Source organism: Sorex fumeus, unplaced genomic scaffold (genome assembly GCF_029834395.1).
Source record: "Sorex fumeus unplaced genomic scaffold, SorFum_2.1 ptg000024l, whole genome shotgun sequence".
Taxonomy (NCBI): Eukaryota; Metazoa; Chordata; class Mammalia; order Eulipotyphla; family Soricidae; genus Sorex; species Sorex fumeus.
In genome coordinates this window covers 55,652,472-55,679,937 of record NW_026606081.1, presented here as the reverse complement: position 1 = coordinate 55,679,937, position 27,466 = coordinate 55,652,472, and the positions used below count along the sequence as shown (strand labels likewise).

Genomic DNA, 27,466 nt, shown 5'->3' with positions numbered 1-27,466 from the left:
TCTCCTGTGGCTCCTCTGTAAGACCCTGGGGCCACGATGAGCACCACGTGGTTTCTCACTGGCCTGCCAGTGACCTTCTCCCCCTTCCTCAGAACATAGACAGCCCAGCAGCCACTTTTCATTCCGCAAGAACCACAGGAAGCCTGAGGCCCACAGTGCTGACCCAACAGGCGAAGCCCCACCTCCAGGTCTGTGGTGTGGACGCTGGGTGGGGGGATCTCCTGGGTGGGAGGTGTGCAAGAAAAGGAATTTAGCCGGCGGGCCCTCCAGGCTGTGTTTTGCAATAAGTGAAATGACACCAGGCACTGGGCGAGCTTCCTTCCCGTTCCTTTGCAGCCTGTGGTCCACCGTTCCTTTCGTACTGAGACATTTCTGGAAACCCACAGAGCTCCTTTCTCATAGGTACTAGCGTTATGGTGTTGAAGCTGCCGTCTTGGCAGCATGGTCTCCACACTCTGTACATGGCACCGGGTCTCACTTCCCCTGGTCTCGGAAGTTCCCCGTGGCCACCACAGCCAGGTGGGGAAGACAGTGGGTGCCAGAACAAAGGGACCTCGGCCTTGCAGCTCTGCCACGGAAGACCCAGGGGAACCCGGGGGGGGGGGCGCTGGCCATAGTCCCCAACTCCTTCAGCTGAACATACTGATCCCCATACTGAGCATCTCTTCCGTAAATGCCAGCTCAGCCGAGAAGCCCCTGGGCCCTTGCACCAGCCTCCTGGGACCAGTGTGGGTGGAAGAGTCATACACATTACTCGGGGTCAAGGCTGACCCTTTCCTGACAGATCTTGTTCCTTTCCAGCCCTGTGAGTGGGAGCTGCTGTCCACTGGGTACACTGAAGGTCAGAGGATGCCTGGATCTTAAAAGTGTCTGACAGTGCTGCCCACCTGGGACATTCTCCACAGATTTAGACCAGTATTATGTAGGGCTGGGACATGATATAGGGGAAAGTGCTTGGCCTGCACATGGTCAACCAGGGTCTAACCTCAGCACTATGTAAGGTTCCTGAGCCCTCCAGGAGTGAGTCCCAAGCACAGAGCCAGGAGTGAATCCCCGAACACAGAACCAGGAGTGTGTCAAGCAAACCCCAAACATGAAGCCAGAAGTGAGCCCCACTTCTGACATGGTGCTAGGAATGATCCCTGAGCACAGAGCCAGGAGTGATCTCTGTGTGTGTACAGAGCCAGGAGTGAGTTCCAAGCACAGAGCCAGGAGTAAATCCTTGAGCACCACCAGTGTGTCCCTAAAACAAATGACATGGAAGGCTGACGAGCTCTCAGGGGCGGAGCACAGGCCTTGCACACAGGAGCCTGGTTTCATCCCCAGCACTCAGGGTGCCCTAGATACCTCAGGGATGAGCCATGAGCATCACCCAGGAGGCCCCTACCCAAGAAAACTCAGATAAAAGTAAAAACAACGAGAAAGTGAGTGGGACTGTGCCGTTTTCCCAGTCACTGGCCCCTGGCACAAGGCAGCCTTTGTCTGTTGCGGGACCTGGAGCCAGCGCCCTTTCCCACGAGACCCCTTCTCGTCCTCCTGACTGCTTGGACCTGCTGGGCAGTGCAGGGAGGACTCTCCGTTCTCTTGGCTTCCCCAATCTTGCAGGACCCTCACCCAGCCCACGGTCTCAGGACTTGTGGCCTGTGACAGGAGAGATGTGGGCAGCCAGGACTCAGGGCCCTCCTCTGCCTCAGGGTCTCCAGGACTCAGGGCCCCACCCTTGCCACAGGGTCTCCAGGATTCAGGGCCCTCCTGAGGCTGCTGAGTGCCAGTGGCAGCAGCAGATGTCCTCTCATACCTCTGCCCTAACCCTTCACTCCTCTCCACAGAACCCTTCTGGAAACTGGGGCACTGGACTCCGTGCTCAGCCACCTGTGGCCCCTTAGGGACCCGCGTTCAGAGAGCCCAGTGTGTAACAGCCACTGGGCAGCACGTGGTTGAGGCCCTGTGTGCCCACCTGCAGAAGCCACGGGCATCCTGGCAGCCATGCCACCCCCGGGACTGCCCCCCCAGGTACGGGGCCCCACCTGTCCCATTCCTGAGGCATCTGAGATGGAATTGGCTGCAGGTTCCTGAGAGACAGTTCTGCTGACAGAACAGTCCAGGCCAGAAGCTTCCAAGATCACAGGGTTAAAAGGGACCCCAGGTCACATGGTGATATAGGGGTTCTAGCTCATAGGCTTTGGGCCCAGGTAACAGGTAACAGGACCCAGGTCACAGGTAACAGGACCTAGCTCACAGGTTATCAGGCCAAGGTCACAGGTCATAGGGCCCAGGTCATTGTTTATAGAGGTCATAGGTTATATGGCTCCAGCCCTTGGATTCAGACTTGCAGACTTCCCTCCCTTGCAGCGAAGGGTTCCGCCATCGGCAGGTGATGTGCTACCGCACCAGAGCCTCGGTCCCTGACCCACCTCCCATCCACCTGCTATGCCTCTTGTGCTTGAAGCTTTCAGTCCACCCAGGGCCCCCCAGCTTCTCCTGGACCCCCTGCTCTGTCTCTGGAAATTGAGGCACAGCTTGAACTTCCTGGGGCCCCTTTCACTGCAGCTGCCTTCAGCTATCCCACTTCCTGTAGTGCCCCAAAACTTCTCAGTGCTGTTCCCCATCACTGTTCACATGTGAGTACTGCTTCTGGCAGGCTCATCTCAAACCTCACGCCTCATGCCTACCTGTAGGGTCGCCTGGGCGGGCTCAGACTCAGACAGGGACAAGTCCCCCATGCCCCTAACCACTGGAACTGCATTGACAGGCCCCAACATCTCTGCTGCCTCAGTTCAAGTCCCCACTCAGAGGCCTCGAGCAACAGCTCCAGCAGTGCCACATCCTTCTGAAGGCAGGCACCCCACAAAGACCCCCTAGAACCAAAAACGTGGAACCATGACATGTCATGCCCGTCCTTTGATTTGGGGTGGGAAGTGCGGCTGGAAGGTCCCTGGCATGCTCCTGTTCTGTGTGTTTGTGGATGTGGGTGTGTGTGTATTTAGATCTGAGTGTATATGTACAAGTGTGTTTGTGTGCATGTATGAGTCTCTATGTATGTCTGAACATACATGTGTGTGGCATGTGTATATGCACATATTAGTCTGTATATGTGAATGAGTATATATGTATGTGTGTGTGAATTTCTTTGTATGTGTCTGTGTGTATGTGTGAATGAGTGTATATGTGTGAATATGTGTCTGAGTCTGAATTTCGGAGTATGTGTGTGTACATGTGTATATGTGTGTTTGCATGTGTTTATAAATGTGTGTGTGAGTTCATGTATGTGTGGGTGTGTGTATCCATGAGCACATGCGTTTCTCGGTCAGCATGAGCAGGCCCCTCCATCCTGCCTGGTGTCATTTCATCTGTTCACATCTATTTCCAGGTGGGTTACGGGGGCCTGGTCCTCATGCTCTGTATCATGCGGCGAAGGGTTCCGCCATCGGCAGGTGATGTGCTACCGCACCAGAGCCTCAGGAGGGGTGCAGCTGCTGGCTCCCCCTGCCTGCACCCCCAGGGACCGACCTTTGGGCAGAAGAACCTGCAAACAGCCCCCATGTGACCAGTGGGACATCAGGCTAGGGGGCCAGGTAAAGCCAACCACAGCAGCTACCCAGTGTAGCATGCTAGTCTGAAATTCATGATGTCCTGGAGTGAGATGAGATTTCCGGTCCCAGCTGCAGCCACTGGGCAACGCACCGAGGATAGAGGGTGTCACTGTCAGACATGACTAATGGAAGGCCCAGAGTAGATCAGAACCTCTGCGGTCTGGCTGCTGATGGCCCAGGTGGGACTGTCTTCATGGTGACAGTGCTCTGGGGACTGTCATGGGGGTGACAGTGCTCTGGGTGACAGTCCTCTGAACTGGCTTGTGTTGATGTCACTCAGCAGTGAGAACATGCTTCATGGTGGTGCTGTATCCAGTATGGGAGCTGCAGTTCCATGAGGCTGTGGGGACTGGGCAGTGGGTGAAGGCTGGACCATCAGGCCAAGGACAGGCCCCACAGCCCTGAGCATACTTGGAAGTCCCCCAGAAAGGGAAAACAGTGCTATGATCGCACACAGATGGAAGACCTGAGTGTTAAACTTTTCCCCCCAACTGAACTCACTCTTATGGAAGAGCACCCACAGGCCAGGCCCTCTTCAGGCTTTCCCAGGCCAGCTCAGTACCCTCAGTGCCCTCCTGCTCTTCAGTAGAGCTCTCGGGCTGAGGTGGCAAAGGGAGACCTCTGTCTCCTGTCTATTGCAGATGGGTGCATCCGAGCCCTGTTCCCCCGCCCCCCACTCCCAGCTTCCTGGGGCACCTGGGGCCTGAATCCTTTGTCCAGGTTCTGATGTCCTGGCAGGTCAGATTCCGGGGGCTAACCTGGCCTTTGCTTTGTTCCAGTGTCCTGAGCGTTGCCTGGGTCATGCCGGAAGCTCACAGCCACTCGGGGGACTATGTCCCCACCACAATGACTCCAGCTGTGAGGACAGCAGGTACCCGCTGCCGTGTTCCCCTTCCACCATTCACCCCTGTCCTTCTCAGCCTTTTCTGTCTAATCACTGGTGGTGCTGTCCGCAGTGCCTGGCGTTTCAGAATGTTCTCTGAAAGTAGGGTTCCATTGTGTAATAGTTAGCACTCTGGGCTCTGATACACATATACAGGTAACCATCAGTCTGCATGTTGAGCTTGTGACGAGAGTCCTAAAGAGAGTAAGACGAGCAGCTGAGAGAGTGCCTCCTCCATGGCCCAGGGCCACATGTCGCGTGTAGTCCCAGTAATGCTGTAGCAGGTTAGAGACCATCCCAGTCAGGATATGGTCCTGCAGAGAATTGCACATGTGTGTTCAGGATCTTGGTGGGGCCCAATCTGCAGGTAACATGCCCCTGAGACCCCAGCCAGAGGGCCGTGAGCATGAGATTGTTCAGGGATGGGCAAGGACACGGGACTGCTGCTACTTCCACCTTCGTATACGTTCATGACTTTGGCTGCGGGACCCCAACTGGCCACGGTTTAAACTGTTTTCTTGAACTGTCCCATGCAGTGAGTGTCTGGTCCCCTTAAGATTCCCAAGTCAGATTTCGCCAATCAGCCCTTGGGGTGGCTCCCCCTGCTGGCTGATGGGAGTATTGCCCCACCCTCCCTCAAGTCACCAGCCACGCTTCTTTGGCACCCAGGCTCCTTGGTCCTCTCTTGGCCATTCCCTTTAGATTGCCTTCAGATGGCAGACATGGGAGCCTGCTGACAGAGGTCAGGGAGGTGCCCTTGGGGATAAGGTTCCAGGTTTTGTCTGCTTCCTTTCCTGCTCTTGCTGCGGTCCATCCCCCTTCTCCGGCCTGGGTGGCAGGAAGACAACCCTGTGCTCCAGTCCCCTGCGGACTGCAGGGAAGGAGTAGCAGGACCGGTCAGGCGGGGTGGAACTTGCAGGGACCCCTGTGTGCACCCCTCAGGATTCTGATGCACATATCTGCATCACGCTGTTGATTTGGTTAAAAGTGTTGGGACTGAATCTGCCTTCTTGCTAGCATGGACCCATCTGCTATTTCAGAGTCCGCCCTGGGAGGAGCTGCTCGCCGAGGGACTGTGTAGGCTGCTGGCTTCTGCATCCCTGGGGGTCCTGCTCAGCCCCCTGTGGTGGGGGCTTCCAGGCCCGCAGGGTGCGTTGCGTGCACCCCCTCACCTGCATGCCCCTGGCCGAGGGACGTTGTGTGCAGAGAGACAAGCCTGCATCCCGGAGACCCTGTCTGGGCCCCCCGTGTGAGCGTATGTATCCCCCACTTCCACATGCTCCCCCAGCAGGCCAAGGCAGTCCCCAGTCCCCTGTGCTAGAGCCCTCACACCTCCCGAAGCACCTGCCTCATGCCTGTACACCCAGGGCCCAGAAGAGGACCCAGCCCCTACCTCATCCCTTCCTTCATGGCATAGGAGTAGATGCTGCTTTCCTAGAAGCACACAGTTTTGTTTTGGGGGGTGGGGAGATGCTCCCAAGCAGAACTCAGGGCCTCCCCAGTGATGCCCACGACTGGACCAGTCTGTTCAGTGTCCGGTAGGATGGTTGTTGGGGGCCACTGGCCCCCCCCCCATGTGGCAGGGCAGGGGCCCTGTGACATCAGAGCAGACACAGGCCCCCAAGGAAGCTCAACCCAGGTCTCTGGCAAGCTGTGGCATCTTCTGCCTGCCCACAGGGGACTGACTGCCCGGAGTCCACCCGCAGCTGCCACTGCTTCTGAGACACTGTCGCGCAGGGCCCCGAACACCTGCTCCTTGCCTGGCAGGCAAGGTGGTGCCAGGCCTCTGGTGAGGCTGAGCCGTGGTCGCCCAAATGCTGCTGGGAAGAGTGAGGAACAGTTCCTCTCCCAGGACTGCTGCTGACAGAGACTCAAGGACCTTTCAGGAGTCAAGTGAGGATGGCACTGCACAAGCCGTCCAGCGAGGGGACACCCTTCACGGGCCTCCTGGGAGGCCCTTCGTCTCTCCAAGCCAGACAATTTTGCCAGGAGACACAGACAGGTGGAGTCCGGTAGCCAATGCCACTTACCCACGGGGGACGAGCAACTGGCACTCCCTGGAGGGACCCAGATGGAGTGGCCAGAGCACTGTTCACAGACCATTCTCCTTTCCTGCCCACACTGACTGGGACTTCTGTAGAGTGTTCTGGAAGCCTTAGAAGGAAGTGACCTAAATATGGCTTATGGCAGCCGAGGGCACTGTAGATATGGTTCTCCCAAGAAAAGGGTCACTCAGACCCTGCAACATCAGAGCTGGGGGTCAGGTGGGCCATGCAGGTGGGATTTGGGAAGGATGCTGTCTCGGGTTTGGTGGAAGTTGCTGGAGGATATAGGTTAGGGTGGTGACGTCGGGTGGGTTGGATTCTGTGGGGTGTGCTGGCAATGGTCAGGGCAGATGCCGCATAGGGTACCGTGGTAGCTGTACAGAGGGCTGGGTCTGGGGTTGGATTGTACATTCTGATTATGACTGGGGTTCGCACTCCATGCCTCATACCTTCCTGGCTCCTGCTCGACTTTGGGACACCATCTACAGGGCCCATGGGTGACGGTCTGGGAGAGCAGCCGGGAGAGAATGCACCAGTCTCCCAGGGTCAGCGTGGCTGCCTGACACACAGGTTTGGGGGACAGAGTGGTCATAAGCAGATAGGAGTCCATGGCTTGTGAGTCACTCACTCTTGGCCATTAAATGTTTATGAGTTAAGAGGAAGATGGCCTGTAAAATGCCCTGTACATAGCCATTATGGGACATTAAGGTGCAATATTTGATTCTGTACAGACCAATAAAGACACAGGACATCCGTTTATCTTAGGAGTAGCATTTTTAAGAATCTGCCTCAGCTTGATGAGAAGATTTGGGTGTTTTGTCACCTGGTGCCCGGATGCTGTTCCAGAGTGAACGGGCCTGTCCCAGCATGTGCAGCTGCCAGGAGGCTGAGGGAGCTGGCCAGTGCATTGGCTCTCTGGGATGTACCTGTGTTTCCACAGCCCTGGTGCTGTGCCTGTGGCGGGGGGTTGGAGGTGCAAGGGGCTGTGCCGGGGTCTAGGGCCATCCTTGTTGGGGAGTCTATGCCTGGGGCCATACTTGGAGGACAGAGCCTGTGCCTGGGACCATCCTTATGTGTTGGGGGGAAAGGGACTTGCCTGGGGCCATCCTTATGTGTGTGCTGCAGAGCAGAGACTGTGGCTGGGGCCTTCCTTGCTTGGGGGGGGGGGGTGTCAGGTGCAGAGTAGCTCCCCCCCCCCAGTAGCACCACACAGGCAGTGTCAGGGGCATGGGTGACCTCTCATCACTGCCTTCCTGGGACCTACTGCGGGCTATTAGGCTGTGGGGGTTGTGAAAGGTGCTGAGGGGTGGGGTGCTATGTGATGTTAGGGTGGGAGAGTGAGGTGCAAAGTGGGGGGTGGCCTGTGCGAGAAGGAGCCCTGGAGCAGCCCCAGCTGGGTCACCCAGAACCTTGCAGAGCTGGAGTTGCGCGGGGAAAGTGAGCATTTCTGACAACACTCGAGAGTCCCCTGCGTGCCTTCACCAAGAGCCTTGGCGTTTCCAGGGTCGCCTGCTGAAGGCCAAAAAGTCATTTCATTATAATGTGCAATGATGTTAACCTCGGAGATCAACAGTGGAACCCCAAGTAACAATGCTACCCCAAGGCAACAATGGGACTCCCAGGTAACAGTGATACACCCCCAAGTAACAATAGGGTCCTCAGGTAACAATGGAACCCCCAGGTAACAATGGAACTGGCCTCAGGTAACAGTGGGGCCCCTATGTAACAATGGGACCCCCAGGTAACAATGATACTCCCCCAGGTAACAGTGGGGCCCCCAGTAACAATGGAACCCCAGGAACCCCAGGTAATAATGGAACTGACCTTTCAGGTAACAGCAGGGCCCCCAAGTAACAATGGGACTCCCAGGTAACAATGGGATTCCCCAGGTAACAGTGATACTCTCCCAGGCAACAATGGGGCCTCAGATAACAGTGGTACCCCCAGGTAACAATGATACTACTCCAGGTAACAATGGGATCTCCAGTAACAATGGAACCCACAGGTAACAATGGGACCCCCCCACACACACACACAACAATGATACTCCCCCAGATAACAATGTAACCAGCCCCTCAAATAACAGTGGGGACCCCAGGTAACAATGGGACCCCACAAACACTGCAGTGTGCTTTCTGTTTATTTGCAGGGGGCACACCTGGCAGTGCAAGGGGGGTCACTCTGGCGGGCTCAGGGGATGGAATGGAGTACCAGAGATTGAAGTCCTCACTGTCCTGTTGCTCTGGCCTCCTGTGTGGTGCTTTTGTTCCCTCCTTCCCACTAAGGCAAGAGGGATTCTCGGCTCAGCCGGGAAGGGCAGCACCTGCATTCTGGGGCCTCATGGGATGGCCCCTTCTTAGCACCAACTCAAGTGCCTTTGGGAGGCTGGGAACTTGCAGGCTGGGTAAATTCCCAAATGTTTCCTCCATGTTTCTCAGCCAAACTGAGAGAAACAGGTTCGGGGCAGAGGACAGCTTCTCCCTTGCCAAGGGAGCATGGTGAGGATGAAGGAAGTGTCTGCTTAGGAGGTACAGATAGCTGATAGGGTGCTATCAAGCCCTTGCTTGCTTTTCCAGGGAAGAGCCATCAGAGAAATGAGTTTGTTTCATTAATGCTTTATTCAAGTTGCAGAGATAGGAGATGGCAGATGTCACTGCCATGAATATGCGAAACAGTAAACCACTTCCAGATACTCCAGAATGCTTGTACCACGTGTTGCTGGGCTCTCAGGTAAGTGCATCATTTGGAACATCCAAAGCTCCAGAAGAAAGTCTTGAGGCACGTGTGCCATCCTGCAGCCATTTACCCAGGGAACTGCAGCAGGTCAGTGCCTGGCCCCTTAGAGACTCACGGTCACTCCAAGGCAGCCGTCCTCCCTCAAACTCTCCCTTGTGCCTGTTTTCCTTTCCACCACTTCTCTTGGTGAATAGGCAGCTGACCACCCAATCCCTGCCTGAAGGAAGCAGGCACAGACCCAGAGGGTCTCATCTGCACGGGCGTTGCTGCTCACCAGCCCCCAGGTGGGGACGTTGGGCAGATCAAGGCCCAGAGGCCTGCACCCTCTGCCCCACAAGACTTGTGCTCTCCGCCTTTCCCAGCTCCGTGTGGTCTTGACCCCTGTGAGGAGCCAAAGGTCAAGTAAGTGCCCACAGGAGCCATCCAGCTGGTTTCTAGACTTTTCTTTGCACTCAAGAAACGACAGCCAGGGGCTGGAGTGACAGCACAGCGGGTAGGGTGTTTGCCTTGCACGCGGCCAACCTGGATTTGATTCCCAGCATCTCATATGGTCCTCTGAGCACTGCCAAGTGTGATTCTTGAGTGCAGAGCCAGGTGTGACCCTGAACATTGCCAGGTATGACCCAAAAAGAAAAAAAAAAAAGAACAGCCAGTGTACGGCTGCCTCTGCTCACCACGCTTGCAAATAGAGCCGTGGGAGGATGCTGGCCAGCCACAGCTTAGTGGGGCTGGAGAGTAAGAGATTAGGTGCTTGCCTTACCTGAGGTCAACCCTGGTTGGATCCCCAGCAGCATATCTGTGCCTCTGAGCACTACTAGGAGTAATCCCTGAGTGCAGGGCCAGGAATAAGCTCTGAGCAATGCTGGTATGGCGGCCCCAACCCCCTTGTGATCCCCCCCACAAGGTAAAAAGGTAAAGGCCCTCCCGTTGATCGTCAATTTGCTCGAGCGGGCCCAGTAACGTCTCCATTGGAGACTTTGTTGTTACTGTGTCTGGCATATCGAATGCGGTAGGGCGTTTGCCTTGCAAGCAGCCAACATGGCCGACCCCCCCACAAAAGAAGGGGAAAACGTAGATTACAGCAAAGGAGCTGTGGCAGCTTTCACAAGAACCTCTTAAAGATCAGTGTGGGTACCAGACGTGTCTGAGGTACTGACTTCCTGTGAGGACAGCCTGTTTGCTTGTCTAAACTTAAGAACGTACTTTGGGCTCTCATTGCCGCTCACCCGGAACTGGGGTTGCTCCGGAGAGCTGCCCACTTCCTTCTGTGGGTGGCTGCTGACCCTCAGTAGGCCTCCACCATAGGGGGCAGCCTGCGGAAAAAACGGTGACCCCGGGAGTCTGTGTTAGCAAAAACGTAGCCTGGAGGAGAGGGGAAGCTAGCTGGGCACACCACCTGCTGCCTGGGCACATACTCAGTGGAGTACATGGTCACCGCATGGAAGGGTGCCTTACTCTGTGAGAGAGCCTGTGTGGGCCTGCAGCTCCGAGTGGGGACCAGGGCGTGTGGCACATAGTGGGACCTGAATGTGCTCAGGCCCTCGAACTTCCCAGACGGGCCTGGGAGCAGCTGCTGCGGCCGCACTGGTGCCCGGCGGCTGACCTGCCAGGCAGGGAAGTGGTCGTGGGTGGTATTCATCCCCTGGAAGGGCCCGGGGCTGCTGCTGCTGCGGCGAGGCACAGGCCAGGCAGGGAGCACACGCGTGGCCTGGTGGGGGATATAGTCTAGGTGGCTGGTACTGGCCAGCTGCATGGTGCCCGAAGGGGGCACATACTCTGACACCACCTTTTTCTCAGGGGGCACCATCTCCCAGGGCGGGAAACTCTCCCGGAACTCCGTGGTCCCTGCGAAGCAGGCCTTGGGGCTGGCCCTGGACTCCGCAGGTCTGCAGAGCCTGGCCGCCTGGCCTGGGAGGCCCTGGAAGGCCCCACGGTGAGTGGTGAGGCTTTCCATAGGCTGGCTGGCCACCTTGTACTCGTCCTTGGGCCTCGCCAACCGCGGGGGCAGCTCGTAGGGTACATAGTCCCGGCGGTGGCTGGTGTCACCACTGAAAGGGGCAGTGGGGCACAGCAGCCCCTCATGGGGGCTATAGCTCTGCTGCAGCACGATCTCGTGAGGGATGAAGTCGTCCTGGGAGGTGGTAGGGTTCCCGAACTGCACCATCGGGGGCTGGTACACGCGCTCCGGTTTGTGCAGCTCACGCCTCGGAATGGCCCAGGCCCGGTAGTCGTCTTGGGGCAGACAGAAACAACAAACAGCTCATGAGTCTGAGGCCAGGCATCGCCTCACAGTCTGGGAAGGGCCAGACACCCTCGGCTCCTGCTCCTGAGAGGGCCCAGACACACAGGCTCTCTGGTTCCCAGCAGGTCTTCATCCTGGCTTCCACCTTCCTCTTCCTGTGACTGTGTCCCATGATGCAAACTCCTGCTCAGCTCAGCCCATCCCGACAGTGGAGCACAGTCCGCCCTATTGTGATGATGGCTTACAAATTGGGGAGGTGGTGGTGTGCGTGCCCCATGCATTGCTCCTTGGAGCACCAGGAAAGCTGTAGTGCCTCTCCTTGGGTCTGGAGCCCAGCACCTCCTGCACTGAGCAAGGCCAGAAATTCCTCTGCCTGCCTACTGGCCCACTGGACAAGGGCTTGGCTCTCCCAACGCCTGGTGTGCTGGGAGGCTCAGAGACCCACAGGGATGCTCCAGTTCAAGGCTGTGTCACCTGGAATGGATAGGTTACCTTTGTAGGTGGGGACAGTGTCCAGCTTCCCTTGCTTTTCTGGTGGCCTCTCCCTGGGCCGCACGATCACCATGGGCTGCACCTGGTGGGGATTAAAATCCCGCTTGTAGGTGGTTTCATGATCCACACTCCCTGCTTTGGGTCGATACTCTTCTGGCATGTGTCGAGGCGGCCTGGTTATTTCATAAGGGCGGTAGTCAGACCTGGAATAAAGAGATGAGCACAAAGCCTTGGGGAGGCGCTGTGGGCCCCTGGTGATTCTCAGCGTGAGGCTGAAGTTGAGGCCCTTTCTTTGGGTTTTCTTTTAAACTTGAGAAGAGCAGGGTGAAGGCTGGTGAACTATGTGCGAGAGCGAATGGGGTTTCTGAGGCTCCGTGCAGAGATGAGACAGTGGGAGGGGGCGTTGGGAGTTCAGGTCTGAGCAATGCTGCTGTGAAGCCCCTCAGAGCATCCCTGAGAAGTCCGTGAGGAGCTATCCTGGCTCTGCCATCTCTGCCATCATCATCATCATCATAGAGTCGGCCTAGCAGTGCTTGGAGGCTCACAATTGCCCGGCTTCCTGCACTGCATGCCCCACACTCACCGTTGCTCTTGTGGTTTCGTTTGGGCCAGCCGGCGATGCTCAGGGCTGACTGTGGTCAGGAATCACTTCTGATGGAGCTCTGGGGGCCCTATGAGGTGCCAGAAGCATCCTACCTGCTGTGCTCTCTCTCCAGCTCCAGTTCTTGTGGTTCATAAGGCCCAAGGTGATGCCTTGAATAGGGGTTGAGCACGAAAAGCTTCAGAACCGCCTCCTGTCACGCTGACAGAAACAGGCCAGGTCCTGGTGAATATCCCAACTCAGTGCTGTGACCTCTGCTCGGAGCAGAGCCTGGACACTGATGCAGGCCTGAGTACTCTGAAGCCCCTTGAGTGAGGAGGGCCAGGGAGGGTCTTTGAGCCTCTCTGGTGACCTGGCTCAGGCTGCTTTGGGGCCTTTAAGCAGGGTTTCTGAGACAAGGTGACAGGAACAGAAGGGAGGGCGAGGGAGGAACATGCGGGGGAGGGCTTGGGAAACCTGGCACCTCAAGAACAGTGTCCAGTGTATGTGGTGTGGATGGATGGGCTGTAGACACATGCTGTAGGGTGTGGGCACATGTGCTGTAGGGTATGAGCGTGTATGCTATAGGATGTGGGCACCCATGCTTGGGCTATGGGCATGTGTACACAGGGTAATATAGTGCAAGCAAATGAAAGAAGCCAGCGGGGCCCACTGTGCTGGGATCTGGTAAGAACTGGGGTGTAGCTTGCACCAGAGAGCGAGAGTGGAGTTGAGTCTTGTCTTGCATGCAGATGAGGCTGCTTGATGCCAGGGTCTGCATGTCCCCCGAGCACTACTAGGGGGTCATTCCTGAGCAGAGCCAGAAGTAGCCTCTGGGTGCTTCCAGGTGCTGCTCAAACCTCCCCTCCTGGCTATATATATATGTGTGTGTGTGTGTGTGTGTGTGTATACACACACACATATATATAGGTATCCTCACACAGTGGTAAGGGTGAAGTTTTTCCTGGAAAGGTGTGGGCTTGGATGTATAGTTTGAAAGATGAATTTGGCAGGTGCAGGCACAGTCAGGTCAGAAATGCAACTTGAGCCCAGGCAGAGCCCCACAGAGTGAGCCAGTGTGGGAGCTCAGAGGCATGGCACCATGGGCACTGCCCTCCCCCCATGCCTGCGGAATCGGCCTTGACCTGCTTCTCTTCAGCCCCTCATTCATTGCACTGGCGGAATCAGCCTCGTTCCGCTTCTCTTAGTCCCTCACTCCTCACCACCTACTCACAGAGTTTGCTTCCTAGTTCAACTAATTAGTTCCATTGAAAGGTGGGAAATATCAAGAGCAGAGGAGTGGGGAAAGAAAGCCATTGTTTCCCATATTTACTTAAAGGTGGTGATGTCTTCCACTCGGCCTCGGTCCACAGCCTGCACTGCTGGCCTGGGTTTGAGACTCTGGGGTGGGGCCACAGTGCCGTAGAATGGGTACTTTTCCAAGTACTCTGTCATGGGGCAGAACTCGCCAGTGTTTTCATAGATCTTTGTGGTTCCATGTGGGCAGTGATGGCGCCTATGCAGAGATAAAATCACAGGTAACTTTCACCTTCAGAAATACCATGTGAGGGTGGCATATTGATCAGAGCTTAACAGGCAGATCTTTCAGAGCTGCTTCACCCGAGAAGGAGAAACCTACTTGTTGGGCCAGGAGAGCCGAGTTCTGTCCTTGGCACCGTGACTCCCAGGGACCCCAATACCAGCCGCCCCAGCAGTTCTGTGCCACCAGGCGGGAGCACGAGACTACAGCCCGCCTGACCAGCTGTCACTGGAAGGGCCCAGGGGTCCCTAAACATTGCTTGGAAGGACCCTCACAAGAAAATTTTATTTTTAAACAAACCAGTCCACTGTCTATGGCTGAAGTGAAAGCACAGCAGAGCAGGGGCTGGCCTTGCATCGGTGGACTCCGGCTCAGTTCCTGGTCACTTTCAGAAGTGGGTATCCCTAAGTGCAGAGCCAGGACTAAGCACTGAACACCACTCACATGTCTCCCCCAGATGCCCCCACGAGTGCTGCTGCTTCCCCATGCTCACGGGGTCCCCGTGTCTCCTCCTGAGAGGAGCACTGTGAGCTCTATGGGTGGGGGGGGGCTGCAGAAGCTGACACCTGGAGGAAGGGGGGCCTGGTTCTGGGGGCTTTGGGCTGGTCTGGGCTGCGGAGGAGACTGCTCGGTGTGCAGACTGGCAGCGCCCCATTACTGCCCATGGCTGCAACTCTCCGTGTGGAGTTCTTTGGGAATCTTCCTGAAAGCTTGTTCAGCAAACAGTTGCTTCTCTTCTGCTCTATTAGCTGCTTGGCCTCCGTTATGCCTGCGGTACCCAGAGCAGGTGGTAGCACTAGCAACCCGGCCAGTGTGGCATAAAAGCTTCAAGCAGCAGGGGGTGCCCTTAGCACATGGCTAAGAGGGCAGCGCTGCCCAGTGAGTGTGTCTGGTTGCCTCAAGACCGAAGCTCAGAGGGGATTTTGTGCTTTGGGGGCCGTGCTCAGTGGTGCTGGAGGTTACCCTGGCTCTGAGGTCAACTCCTGACGGTGTTTGGGAGAGCAGATGGTGCCGGGTATTGGACCAGGGTCAGCCCCATGCAGGCAAGTGCCTTACCCCTGTGCTTGCTCCCAGCCGGCCACGTAAAGGACAGGGCTGGGGATCTCAATACAGGTGCAGTCTTACTTTTGTATTTATGTACACTTATTCCATTCTTTTAAAAATATGACAGGATTAACAGCAAGCCCAAGAAAACACAGAAATAGGAATGTCAAGTCCCACCATTCTGAAACATCATTCTTGGGGGGAGGCTATGTGGAAAGGCTGGCAGTGCCAACCCAGGGACATCGGAGCTGCAGGAGATGCAGGACAGGAATAGCTCAGGAAGCAGTTCCTGAGCTTGGAGGAAGCAGATGTCAGAGGAAGTGCCTTGAGGGAGTGGGGCAGAGGGGCCAGGGAGTCTGGTGGTAACACAGGCATGCAGGAGAAGCCAGTAGGAGGAGTCAGGCCTGAAGGCTGACTCAGGTGACAAGAAAGAGAAGGCCACTCTTTCAGCTCCCATCCATGACTCAACACCCACTGTGGGCTGGAGCAGGAATCTGATGAGAGGGTGGGACTGGCTTTGTGTCTTCCTAACATTGAGGTATTTAGATATGAAACTTTTCGTTCCATCCTCGAGGATTTTCTGAAGTCATTTGTTGGGAAGTTCTTTTCTCTGCTTCACCTACTTTGCAGAGACTGGGGAACAGTATTGGACCAATTATTGTTTTTCAACTTTCTGCCCGTTTACTTTATTGTATGTTGCAAGTTTGCTTTTGTCCTTCAGTAGCATGAGTTCACAGGGCTCGAGTCTGGGTCTTCACCGAACACTGTGAGCCCTGTCCACATCATCACTAAGATGCCCTTGAAGGAGGATCCTCCCAGAACACAGGCTCTCACATTCCCATGTCCTGGCTTCAGGTCTATGAACCCTGGGGCACTCAGACTATGACTCTCTACCCTCAAGGTGGGGTCACTAGACATTTCTCACATGCAACCCATGACCAGTCCTTAAAGATCACCCAAGGTGCTGAGAGTCAGCTTTGGTATACATGCCTGTACGCACAGGGGCCCTCGGTCCCCTCTATTGCTGAGCCTCCCTAACAAAAAAGAAAAAAATTAGATTTTTCTGAATTGGAGAGGGTCATACCCTGCTCAGGGACTGCTCATGGGTACACAAGGGTCACTGTCACCTGTCTGTCATATCTGATGAGGAAGACTATAGGAGAGAAGGACAAAGCACCAGAGGCCTGACAGTGCTCATGGACTCCTGAGGGGTGCTGGAACCAAACCAGGTTTGGCTGCCTGCAAAGCACCATCTCTCAGGCCCCACATTTGACTTGATTTCTGAGCCACACACTTACTATATAGTTTTTTTTCCCACTGAAGCTAAAAGTCTCTTTGGAGTCAAAGACCCAGATTCTTGGCCTGTCATCTCAGAAAATGTTGGCCTCTCTTGTTTCTGGAGTCCACTTTTGTGGTGGGTTTCACTAGTAGAGTTTTTACTTTCCCCAGACAAGCAATTCCCCCACCCCCACACATACACTATTGAGTGTCACTGTCACCCATCAGTCATATCTGGAGATCAGATATGTCACCCATCAGACAAGACTATGGGAGACAAGAACAAGCAGCCGAGGCCATTTGGTCCTGGACCTCACTGGACCGTCTCACCCTTCTGAAGCTGGCTCAGTCGCTCCCTGTGCGCTGGACAGGCTCCACTACTATCTTCAGAGTCCTCAGATTACCTGTTGGTGCACACAGACCTGGCAGCCTCTAACAGCTTGTTGAGGAGGTGCAGAGATGCTCAAAGGCTGAGTGAAGCTTTGCGTGCTGGCCCCCAGATCTGAGCTCCACTGCAGCCACAGTGATGCCCTGAAGCACCAGCAGGTATGGCCACAAAACAGAACAAAGCACTGCAGTGTCCTGGGTTAGAGCTGAATTGGGGTTTGTTTCTCCTGGGGCTGGGGAATCCTTTCCTCAGCTGGGCTCCTTTGAGAGTAGCAGGTGGGGACCCTTTTGTCTTCGCAGGGCCATCTGGGCCTAACAGCAGTTGGGGGCCATAGGACACCACACCAGCAGACGAGAAGCAGACGTGTGTCCCACCAAGGGCCTAGGCCAGACCCCTGGATCTGTGGGCCCTATGTGATGGACCGGGCACTTCCTACCCATGCTAGAGAGAGATCATAGGGGTGGGTGGGATTCAGCATTTCCACAGAGATGAAAGGCAACTGGCTACCTGGTAGGGTCGGGGGGGGGGGGGGGAAAGGGCTTTCATGAAAGGATGGAAAAATAAGAGAAGGGCAAGGAAAGAAAGTGATAGGCCAGGGGAAGGAGGGAGAGGGGAGGAGGGAGAGAGAGGGGGGCAGAAGAGAGGACAGCAGACACTGCCCCACTCTCAACCAGGCTCCACTGTCCCCAGCAGTCCGCAAGTGTGACTGCACTTTTGGTGGCTCCAGTTTTTCCAACGGGTCTGCTCCTGAGGGAGGCCCCCTCTTGCTGAGAAGGTGTGGGCTGCTCTGAGCTTCCTGGTGGCTACTTGCAGGAGGGCCCAGTTACCACAGCTGGGTGGGACCTGACTGTAACTAGGAGACTGCTGGCAACAAAACATCAACCATTTTCTTGCACACCAGAATCCACAGATTCATACCCCTTCTCTAGTCTACCCTTGCTAATAGAAATAGTGGCAGCCATGAAACTGGCTTTGCATAAACTTGCAAGAAAGAATGTCTTCTTCGGAGGGGAGTGGAAAGACAGAACCCGAGAGCTCCCTAGTATTTACCGAGCCAACAATGATCTGAGGGTCGGCAGTGGGGCAGGAAGGACTGGGCTGCGTCCACTGGGAGAAGGTGCCCGGGCAGGGAATGCTTTGGGGACCGGAGTGGAAGGAAACCGGCAAGTCTCCGGGGAAGCTGGGGGGGACAAGGTGCATGGTCGCGGCTTGCCCAGGGGCGCTGGCTTTTCCTGCGGCTTCTGCCTGCTCGGCCTCGCCACCCTCGCCTGCCTCCCCACTCCTCCGCCTCCTTCCGCCCTCCCCTCCGTCTTTCCAGCACGCCTCGTGGCCTCCCACCGCGACGCGAACGCCCCCCGCACTGCTGCCGCCCTGGGTCCCGCGCCCACGCCCTCACCCGCAGGTGCAGATCTGACACAGACACTGCGTCCCCATAGCCGCTCGGCCGCTCGGGTCCCAGCACCGCCGCCACGCGTCGTCAGGGCAACCGCGGCGCCCAGGACGCAGCTCCGCCGCGGATTTCCTGCTTCCGGCCGGTCGGGCCGCTTCCGAGTGCGCAGGCGCGCAGGTCAGAGGTCAGCACGCGGCCCCGCCCCCAGGAAGCGCCGAGTCGCGGCGCCGGCCAGTCTCCGCGGCGGCGGCACCTGCGGGGGTCCGGGCGGGGGCGAGCGTGAGTGTCGCGGGGCGGGAGGGGGCGGCCGCCCGCGAGCCTTCGGGCCTGGGTCTTGCAGCCAGCCCGCCGCGAGCCGGGCCGGGGGTCTGGCCGGGGTGGGCGCGACCCCGGGCGGGTTGGAGCCGCCGCAGCTGACGCTCTTGCCCTTCGCCCGCAGGACATGGCGCTGGGGACTGTGGACCGGGTGGTCCGGCTGCAGCGGGACCCGGCGCGGATCCGCAACATCTGCGTGCTGGCGCACGTGGACCACGGTAGGGCTGCGGGTCCCAGAACTTCCGCGTCACGGCCAGGGCTGCGTGTGTGTGTGTGTGTGTGTGTACGTGTGTGTACGCGTGTGTACGCGTGTGTACGCGCATGTCTCAGAACATCCGCCTGCTGGCACACGTCAGTCACTGGAGGGCTGGGTGTGTGTCTGCGCGCGCACGTCTCAGAACTTCTGCATGCTGGTACATGTCAGTCATGGTGAGGGCTGGGTGTGTGCATGTGCTTGCATGTATGTGTTTGTCCCGGAACAGCTGCATGCTGGTGCTCATGAACCACAGTGAGAGCAGTGAGTGCATGTACATGAGAGAGAGAGAGAGAGAGAGGACCTGGAACATTTATGAGCTGGCACATGTAGACCCTGGTGAGAGCCGGTGAGTGTGTGTGTGTGTGTGTGTGTAGAGGGGGCTATGAGCCCACGAGTGCACACACCCATGTTTAGGAGCACACAGAGGGGCAGGTATGTATTTTAGAAGTCAATTGCTTCTACATTTGCTCTTTGCAATTATGTTACTGGCACTGTCCTTGAGGACCTTGTTCTGGTCATTGGGAGCATGTTTATTGGCATCGCTTAATTGCCCGATATTGTTACCATCCTAGTGGTACAGCCATGAGTAAAAGAGTCTGGGCCTTCTTGGCACTTAGGGACTAGGGGACGTCAGTTTGCCACATCTGCCATGGTGATGCCCTCTGTTTCTACAGCGTAGTGCATACATGGCAAACAGATGCCAGTATTTGCTGTTTTGAGCTTCCACAGATGGCATTCCTTAAAGTGACCATTTGAAGTTGTGTGAGATACTGTGACTTTCTTGTACTCTGAAGTCATTTCTGGTTGGATACTAGGTTTCGTTGATGCCTGCATGAAACTGATGTTCCATAGGCTACTTGCACCAGAGGAGATAACAGGCTGAGTTTCTTTCCCAAACAAGTATTTTCTAGAGGTAGATAGTTTTGCTGGAAAATTCCAGTCAAGGTCATGGGTGGAAATACATGGCCTAGATCAAATTCTAATGTTGCATGGTAATGCTTTCCCCAGCATATCTCTCACAGGCAGATTTATTACCACATAGTCACTCATTTGTCATTCTGAGAGGTGAGGCTTTAAGTTTATATATGTCATCACTGTTAAGGATAGTGGGTGATTGATGTGGTTATGATAAATTCCATTGTGTTTTGTAAGAGTTTATAATAACTGCAAATGTTTGTCAGGTGGCAAACATTTGATTGACACAAGTCTGCATTTTTTAAGTTTATTTATTTTTGCTTTTTGGGTCATACCCAGCAATGCACAGGGGTTACTCCTGACTTTGCACTCAGGAATTACTCCTGGTGGTGCTCAGGGGACCATATGGGATGCCAGGAATGGAACCAGGATCTGCCGCATGCAAGGCAAACGCTCTCCCCGCTATACTATCGCTCCAACCCCAACTCTGCATTTTAATCTGTAAATTGTGTTCCAACTAAAAAAAGTTCTACACTTAGAAGGTTGCTTATGGGAGCTGGAATGATAGTACAGTGAGGAGGGCGTTTGCCTTGCATGTGGCCAACCCGGGTTCGATTCCCAGCATCCCATATGGTCCCCTGAGCACCTCCAGGAGTAATTCCTGAGTGCAGAGCCAGGAGTAAGTCCTGAACATCACCGGGTGTAACCCAAAAAGCCAATAAATAAATAATAAGACACTGTGATTTTTTTTCAAAGGTTGCTTATTCACTTTTCTGGTGCTATTCTATATGATGTTATTCATCTACCAGTCCATGGACCAGTGTCGAATTGTGGGTATAGGAAGGTTGAAAATCACTGCCCTGTGGCACCATACAGTGCTGGAGTCTGTGTCCCTCCTGATGGTCCCTCCTGAAAGCCTAATGAAACTCTTGAAATTGTGTCTTAGGTTTTTCCGCACTCTGTCTAATAGGAAATCTTTGCTGAATCAATTCTTAGTCTCTCAGATACTAAATTTGTAGGTACACCCCATCCTCCCCTTTCTTGCTCTCTGGAAAAAAAATTAATAGAATTTAATTGACATTGTTGTTTGAACAGGAAAAACTACTCTGGCGGACTGTCTTATATCTAGCAATGGAATCATTTCCAGCCGCTTGGCAGGCAAGGTATGTTGTCAGTTTGACTAAAACCTTTCAGTAATCATCTGCAATGTGATAAAGAGCTGCTACTTATACTCTTAGCGATTAAAACTCTATAAAGAATAATTTGTGTATTTGAGAACTCTTACGAAGGTTAAATTGATGCAGAGAAAAAGTTAATTGTATGTTGCTTTTATTTCTTTACATTATTATTCTCTTTCTCTCTTTCTCTTTCTCTTTTTCTCTCTTTCTCTCCCTCCCTCCATTCCCCCCTCCCTCCTGTGCTTAAGACTTATTCCTGTCTCTGTGCCCAGGGATCACTCCTGGCCATACTCAGGGGATCAGATGGGGTGCTGGGAATTAACCCAGATTAGCCGTGTGCAAGGCAAACACCTAGTCACTGTTCTATCTCTCAGGCTCATACATATTATTTTCTAAATGCAAAGAGGAGTCTTTGTTACAACTCAGGTGATAACAGCAGGATAGTGGAAGTTTTCACGGAGAGGGAGGGTTCTCACTGGTGGATGAATTAGGTGGTTTAAGGAGAGCTTGATTGATCTGAGTTTAGTCCCTGGCACCCCATCTCTTCCCCTGAGTACTGCCAGGAGTACTCCCAGAGCACAGAGCCAGGACTAAGCCCTGAGCACATCTGGGTGTGGCCCAAAAACAAAAATCAAATATGATAAATTGGAACTTCTGTTCAGACTTGAGGGTATGTGTGTGTGCTCCTGAAAGGGGTGACCTCTCCCTGCCACCTACAGAACCTTCTCCACTTTCCCCTTGATTTTTGTTTTGTTTTGTTTTGGTGTCACACCCAGTTGTGCTCAGGGATCACTCCTGGGGCCATCTAGGGGGGGCATATGTGGTGCCAGGGTCAGCCGTATGCGAGACAAGCACCTTTCACGCTGTATTGTCTCCCTTCCCCTTTAACTGGAGAGGCTTCTTAGATCTGCTTTTGTGAGATCAGGTTGCTTCTGTGTCACTGCAATTCATGGGTCTGGGGTGCACCTCTTGCCTTCCCAGTTGCGGTACATGGACAGCAGAGAAGATGAGCAGATCCGAGGCATCACCATGAAAGCCAGCGCCATCTCCCTGCATTACGCAGCAGGTCAGTCAGTGTGAGTTTCCAGAGAAAGCGCATGGGCACACGGGACTCGAGCATTTGGTGGCCGAGAACCATTCCCCTGGCCAGCCACTGGCGACAGACGGACGAAGGACCAGGGGAACGGAGAAACAGGGCCTGGGCCCCAGGCTGGTCAGTAGTCAGTTTATTTCTCTCTCCTCCCCGGCACAGTCTGATCTCTCCCCTTACAGCACAATCTTCGTCATAGTTTTAGTTGTAGTCCCAATCATCATAGTTCCATCATCCTAGTTCTCATGTTCTAGTCCTTATCTTCATCGTAGTCTCCACTCTCCCCTTGTAGCGTAGTTATATAGAAATCGTGAATGGTGGGGATACACATAGGTGGGCTTGAACATTGTCATAATAACAATAACAGAAGTAAAGCCACTCCTTCAGTAAATTCTAGGAGATTAACTCAAGGACAAAGTCTCATCTGAGGGTTCAGCACTCTAGATTGCTAGGAGATCCGCCCAAGGGCTGGATTCCACCTAGGGTGTATTGCTTTCTCCTTTCCTCAGCTAGTAATCCATTAAACAATCATAGTGAATTTACTTCTTGTAATATTTCTAGTCATTTTGTATGAACATAGTAAGAGATATATTAAGCTTAAAGTTTGACTCTTCCTGGGGACATCTCGCTATATATCCCAGACCACAGTCCTCAGGCCAGGTTAGTTTTTCCTAACCCCAATAGGGTCCTTATTCAGTTACTTCTTTCTGGATCATGACAGAGTTTTTTCCATGTTCATGCTCTTAACTTATTATACTTAATGGTGCTTAGCTTGTTCCCTTTCAGTGCCTGGATAGCTTACAGCTTGCCCTAGGTCCATCCAGTCCCTTCATCGGATCCTGCTTTTGGAGTGCTAGAAGGAAGGGCAACTGAGGCTTAAGTCAAGTAAATATGGATGGATGTCCAGGAGTAAATATTATTTGCAGTCAAAAGCATAGCATCAGCTGTCTTCCTGTGTCTATACAAAAAGGACATTGCTAAATCATGCAGTTGACATAAAGGAAAGAGGAAAGCAATACAGGATTATCAGTAGCACTATAGCACTGTCCTGTTGTTCATCGATTTGCTCGAGCGGGCACCAGTAACGTTTCCATTTGAGACTTGTTGCATGTCAAATATGTTTTTGGCATATCAATTATGCCTCAGGGAGCTTGCCAGGCTCTGCCGTGTGGGCAGGATACTTTCCGTAGCTTACCGGGCTCTCCAAGAGGGAGGGAGGAATCGAACCCAGGTCTGCGCTTGCAAGGCAAATGCCCTACCCGCTCTACTATCCTTCCAGCCCAGGATTATCAGTGCTGGTGGAACTGGGTGTGCCTCAAGGGCGGTGTTGTGGGAGTAGCTCAATAAACCGTAAGCTCACTGAGGGAGGAGTAAGGACAACCCAGTGCTATCCGACAAGTCAGTATACCCACCCTCTGTCGTCCCCCCCACACACCCGCTTAGCGCAGCAACACACCAATCACCACTCCTTTTCCCGAGGTCATTATACACCTCAGTTTCTCTTCTTTGTTTCCTGCAGTGTAAATACCTAAGTCAGTGGTGGCTATGCACTGAGTTTCGTAGTTCTTTAGCTTATGCAGGCATTTCTCTGAGGTGTTCTCAAGCAAGAAAGGTGGCGTGTCACTGCACCATTGAGACCATATCTTAAACTTGCTTTCCAGGCAATGAGGAATACCTGATTAATTTGATAGACTCCCCAGGACACGTGGATTTCTCCTCAGAAGTATCTACTGCCGTGCGCATTTGTGATGGCTGCATCATCGTGGTAGATGCTGTGGAAGGAGTCTGTCCACAGGTAGTAGGCAGAAAGGGAAACTGTCCATCTGATGGGCTGGGGGTTGGGGGGAAGGGAGGGACCAGCTATTGAAATCAACTGACTGTGCCACTTCAGGCATTGCACTGGAATCAGAAAGTTGGTTTTACATTTCACATCCAGGGTGATCATGAAAGTGGCCCAGAAGATGGGGAAGGGAGAGATGCTTCTGGGAGAATATTCTGGTTTTGACCTGTTGGTGGTGATGGTGTGGAAAGAGAGGGAGAGAGAGAAAGAACTGCCCTTTGGAAATAGAAGCTAAGGCAGTTTCTTTTTTTTTTTTCCTTAATTTTTTATTTGTGGATCACCATGGGGTACAGTTACAGACTTACAGACTTCCGTGTTTGTGTTTCAGTCATACAATGGTCGAGTACCCATCCCTCCACCAGTGCCCATTTCCCACCACCAATGGTCCCAGCATCCCTCCCACCACCCTGTCCCGTCCCCTCCACCCCATCCCCGCCTCTGTGGCAGGGCATTCCCTTTTGTTCTCTCTCTCCTTTTGGGTGTTGTGATTTGCAGTAGAGGTATTAAGTGGCCATCATGTTTGGTCTGTAGTCTACTTTCATTCCACATCTCCCATCCTGAGCGGGCCCTCCTAGCTCCCCTTACTTGATGGTCCCTTCTCTGTCTCAGTTGCCTTTTCCCCCAGCATGAGAGGCGGGCTTCTAAGCTGTGGAGTAATCCTACAGCTCTTGGTACTTATCTCTACTGTTCTTGAGTGTTAGTCTCCCATTCTGTTGCTTTATATTCCACAAATGAGTGCAGTCTTTCTATGCACGACCCTCTCTTTCTGACTCATTTCACCTAACATGACACTTTCCATTTTGATCCACCTATATACAAATTTCATGACTTCAAATACCATGCAAGGCAGTTTCTTATATGTAGTTCTGTGTCCTATGAGTGCCTCTTGAACTCCTATCTCTGATGTATAGAGATAAGCCTGATTACAGAAATGAGTTTATTATTCCAAAATTCTGTGACACTGTTTAAAATTATGTCTTATAATTTTCCTTTTGTTTTAATCAGACACAGGCAGTTCTGCGACAAGCCTGGCTTGAAAACATCCGTCCGGTCTTAGTGATTAATAAGATAGATCGCTTGATAGTAGAACTGAAGTTCACCCCACAGGAGGCCTATTCTCACCTCAAGAATATTCTAGAACAGGTATTTTAAAGTCTCTTCAGTATTTCTCAAATAAGCCCAGAGAACAGTGGTGTGGCAGTTCCTGTGTAGAGTAGAGTGAGACAATACTACATTAAGTTCTCTTAGCCTTTTCCACATGGGATTCTGGCATGCGGCAGTTTTCCTGCTGCCATGGAAGTGGGCAGGGCAGGAGCCTTTGAGCAGCCTGGACAATGAGCTGCGACAGTCGGTCTCATGATCTCTGGCTAGCATGTAGTATTTTGTTTGTGTGGTTTTTGGCATTTTGGGTCACGACTGGTGATGCTCAGGGGTTACTCCTGGCGGTGTGTGGGCTACTGGGGATCAAACCCAGCTCAGATGCTTGCAAGGCAAACACCTTACCTGCTATACTACTGCTCTGGCCCTGGCTGAGTGTGTTGTTAAGTAATTCCAAAGCGAAGTGATCTGGGGTACTATGTCTGCAAAAAATTTTACCTAAGTATGCATTTGTTTATTCAGCAAACACTTGCATAGATATATGTCAAACCAGTGAACTCTGGGTGTCCACTGAGAATATAAAGCTAAAAGATCATAATTTGCAGAGTACAACATGTAGTTGGAGACCAACAGTTACAGAAATAGTTGGAGAACAATAAGAAGTTCTGAGCAAGATTGGAGAGTCAAGGGTGCACCAACTTGAAATTATTTATTTTCTGAAGAGAGGAAGTGATAATGACAGAACAGTGACAAGCGGCCTCCATGGCCTCATTCCCTGCCAGGATAGGCTGGGAAGTGATGGCACCATACATCTGCCGTGCCACACAGAGAAGACCAGCAGTATTTGTCCATAGGAATGGACTTATTGCTTGTAGTGTGAGGCATTGACAGGCCTTCTGTATAGTTGATTTTGTATCTCTTTGAAGTGAAAATTCAGATCATTTATTGGGAGTAGAAAGAGTTGAGGGTAGAGGTGGAGAAGTACATCTGAAGAGAAGTAAATGTTTGAAACAACTGATGGGAGAAATGGACAGGAGGTTGAGTGAGGTTTCAGAGTCAGATTGTAGTGCAGGTGGAAGTCACGAGTCCCTGGTGGCACCAGACCTGGTTTGAGAAACAAGCTGAAGATGTGATGCATTTGTGTTTGCATAAACTAACGAAAGCCACGGGAACTCTGTGTGAAAGGCCTCGCAGTTCCACTGAAGGGGGCGAGCGGGGCGGGGATGGCATGGCATGGCTTCTGACATGGAACTCAGTCATCTAGAATAGACATCACCTCCACTGCTGGCGGCCTTAATCAGGGTGAGGCATGTCCCCCAGCATAACCAAGCAAAGCTTCAGAAGGACTGACTCTGCCGTTTCACGTCTCTCCTAGATAAATGCACTCACAGGAACTCTTTTTACTTCTAAAGTCCTAGAAGAAAGAGCAGAGAGAGAGACTGAGTCGCAAGTGAACGCACACTCGGAGCAAGGAGAGCAGGTGTACGACTGGAGCAGTGGCTTGGAGGACACGGATGACTCGCACCTCTACTTCTCTCCCGATCAGGGCAATGTGGTGTTTGCCAGCGCCATAGATGGATGGGGCTTTGGGTAAGCCCACTGGAAGCCAGTTGATGATGTATATGAGTGTATTTTTTGTTGTTACTTGTTTTTGTTTGGTGGCTACACTCAGCAGTGCTCTGGGATCACTCCTGACAGGCTTGGAAGACCATATGGGGTGCTGGGGTGCAAATTGGGAGGAGCTGTGTACAAGGCAAACACCCTACCTGCTGTACTGTTGCTCCAGCTCCTTTGCTGAGCTTTTTATTTTCAAATCATCATAGAGTCTTGTGTGAGAGAGAAAAAGTTATCTTGTACCCTTTACTAGTCAGTATTTCCCCAGTGGTGACATGTGGTAAAACTAGCTCATTGTCACAGCAGGGTGTCAGCATTGCCCTGCCTGCCTCTCCTGCATGGCCACTTTCCTTTCCTTTGTAGTCACAGCTGAACGCTTGCTTCTCTTTCAGAATCGAGCACTTTGCAGAAATCTACAGTAAAAAAATTGGCATCAAAAAGGAAGTTCTCTTGAAAACCTTGTGGGGAGATTATTATATAAATATGAAGGCCAAGAAGATCATGAAGGTGGATCAGGTAATGGGCTTATGTCCATTCTTTTGTGGTCGCACTCTCACTCTGTGAAAACCATAGCATCTTTAGGGTTTTAAGTTGGTTTCGTTCACGTGGGTCACCTCAGGAGGGACTTTGACTGTCTGTTTTTCATTAGAACTTGTGAGTAATGCTTAGGATTGCTTAAAAAATTTTTGGCTTTAAGTTATAGTGAACAGCCGTTATTTTCATCCTGTGAGAGAAACAGAAAGCTTAAATCCATTGCTTCCATTATCATTTGTTTGCCTACTATAGACGTTCATACACATTGGTTTTGGCGCTACACCTGGCACTGTTCAAGGCTTAACTCCTGGCTCTGTGCTCAGGGATCACTCCTGGCAGGGCTTGGGGGATCAACTGGTTGTCGGCCTCATGCAGAGTCTGCTCCCTCCCCGCCCAGCTTTAGAACATCGTTCTA

At 53.2% G+C, this 27,466-nt stretch overlaps 3 protein-coding genes across 6 annotated transcripts in view; 2 read left to right on the top strand and 1 right to left on the bottom strand.

Annotated features, from left to right (window-relative positions):
- Positions 1 to 6,418, top strand: part of ADAMTSL3 (ADAMTS like 3) — a 48,163-nt gene extending 41,745 nt beyond the window's left edge. For all 3 annotated transcript variants that reach the window (XM_056113952.1, XM_056113951.1, XM_056113950.1), the window contains 6 exons: positions 93 to 188; positions 1,830 to 2,013; positions 3,371 to 3,575; positions 4,373 to 4,464; positions 5,517 to 5,731; positions 6,154 to 6,418. In XM_056113952.1, coding sequence (XP_055969927.1) covers positions 93 to 188; positions 1,830 to 2,013; positions 3,371 to 3,575; positions 4,373 to 4,464; positions 5,517 to 5,731; positions 6,154 to 6,161 — 800 coding nt within the window. In that variant the 3' untranslated portion in view covers positions 6,162 to 6,418. The remainder of the gene's footprint in view (positions 1 to 92; positions 189 to 1,829; positions 2,014 to 3,370; positions 3,576 to 4,372; positions 4,465 to 5,516; positions 5,732 to 6,153) is intronic.
- A 3,962-nt stretch (positions 6,419 to 10,380) lies between these two features.
- SAXO2 (stabilizer of axonemal microtubules 2) lies at positions 10,381 to 18,265 on the bottom strand. 2 transcript variants are annotated; one of them, XM_056114204.1, is made up of 4 exons: positions 18,218 to 18,265; positions 13,905 to 14,087; positions 11,992 to 12,194; positions 10,381 to 11,489 (listed from the first exon to the last, which is right to left on the bottom strand). In XM_056114204.1, the coding sequence occupies exons 1-4, from the start codon at positions 18,253 to 18,255 to the stop codon at positions 10,543 to 10,545; spliced, it is 1,371 nt and encodes a 456-aa protein (XP_055970179.1). In that variant the 5' UTR covers positions 18,256 to 18,265; the 3' UTR covers positions 10,381 to 10,542. The 2 variants fall into 2 exon arrangements, with proteins under 2 accessions (XP_055970179.1, XP_055970178.1); XM_056114203.1 differs by lacking the exon at positions 13,905 to 14,087.
- A 206-nt stretch (positions 18,266 to 18,471) lies between these two features.
- EFL1 (elongation factor like GTPase 1) overlaps positions 18,472 to 27,466 on the top strand; it is a 46,921-nt gene continuing 37,926 nt past the window's right edge. Inside the window, exons 1-8 of the mRNA XM_056114425.1 lie at positions 18,472 to 18,490; positions 18,651 to 18,744; positions 20,793 to 20,860; positions 21,857 to 21,941; positions 23,627 to 23,760; positions 24,811 to 24,948; positions 26,279 to 26,493; positions 26,910 to 27,033. Of these exons, the coding sequence (XP_055970400.1) occupies positions 18,654 to 18,744; positions 20,793 to 20,860; positions 21,857 to 21,941; positions 23,627 to 23,760; positions 24,811 to 24,948; positions 26,279 to 26,493; positions 26,910 to 27,033 (855 nt within the window). The 5' untranslated portion in view covers positions 18,472 to 18,490; positions 18,651 to 18,653. The remainder of the gene's footprint in view (positions 18,491 to 18,650; positions 18,745 to 20,792; positions 20,861 to 21,856; positions 21,942 to 23,626; positions 23,761 to 24,810; positions 24,949 to 26,278; positions 26,494 to 26,909; positions 27,034 to 27,466) is intronic.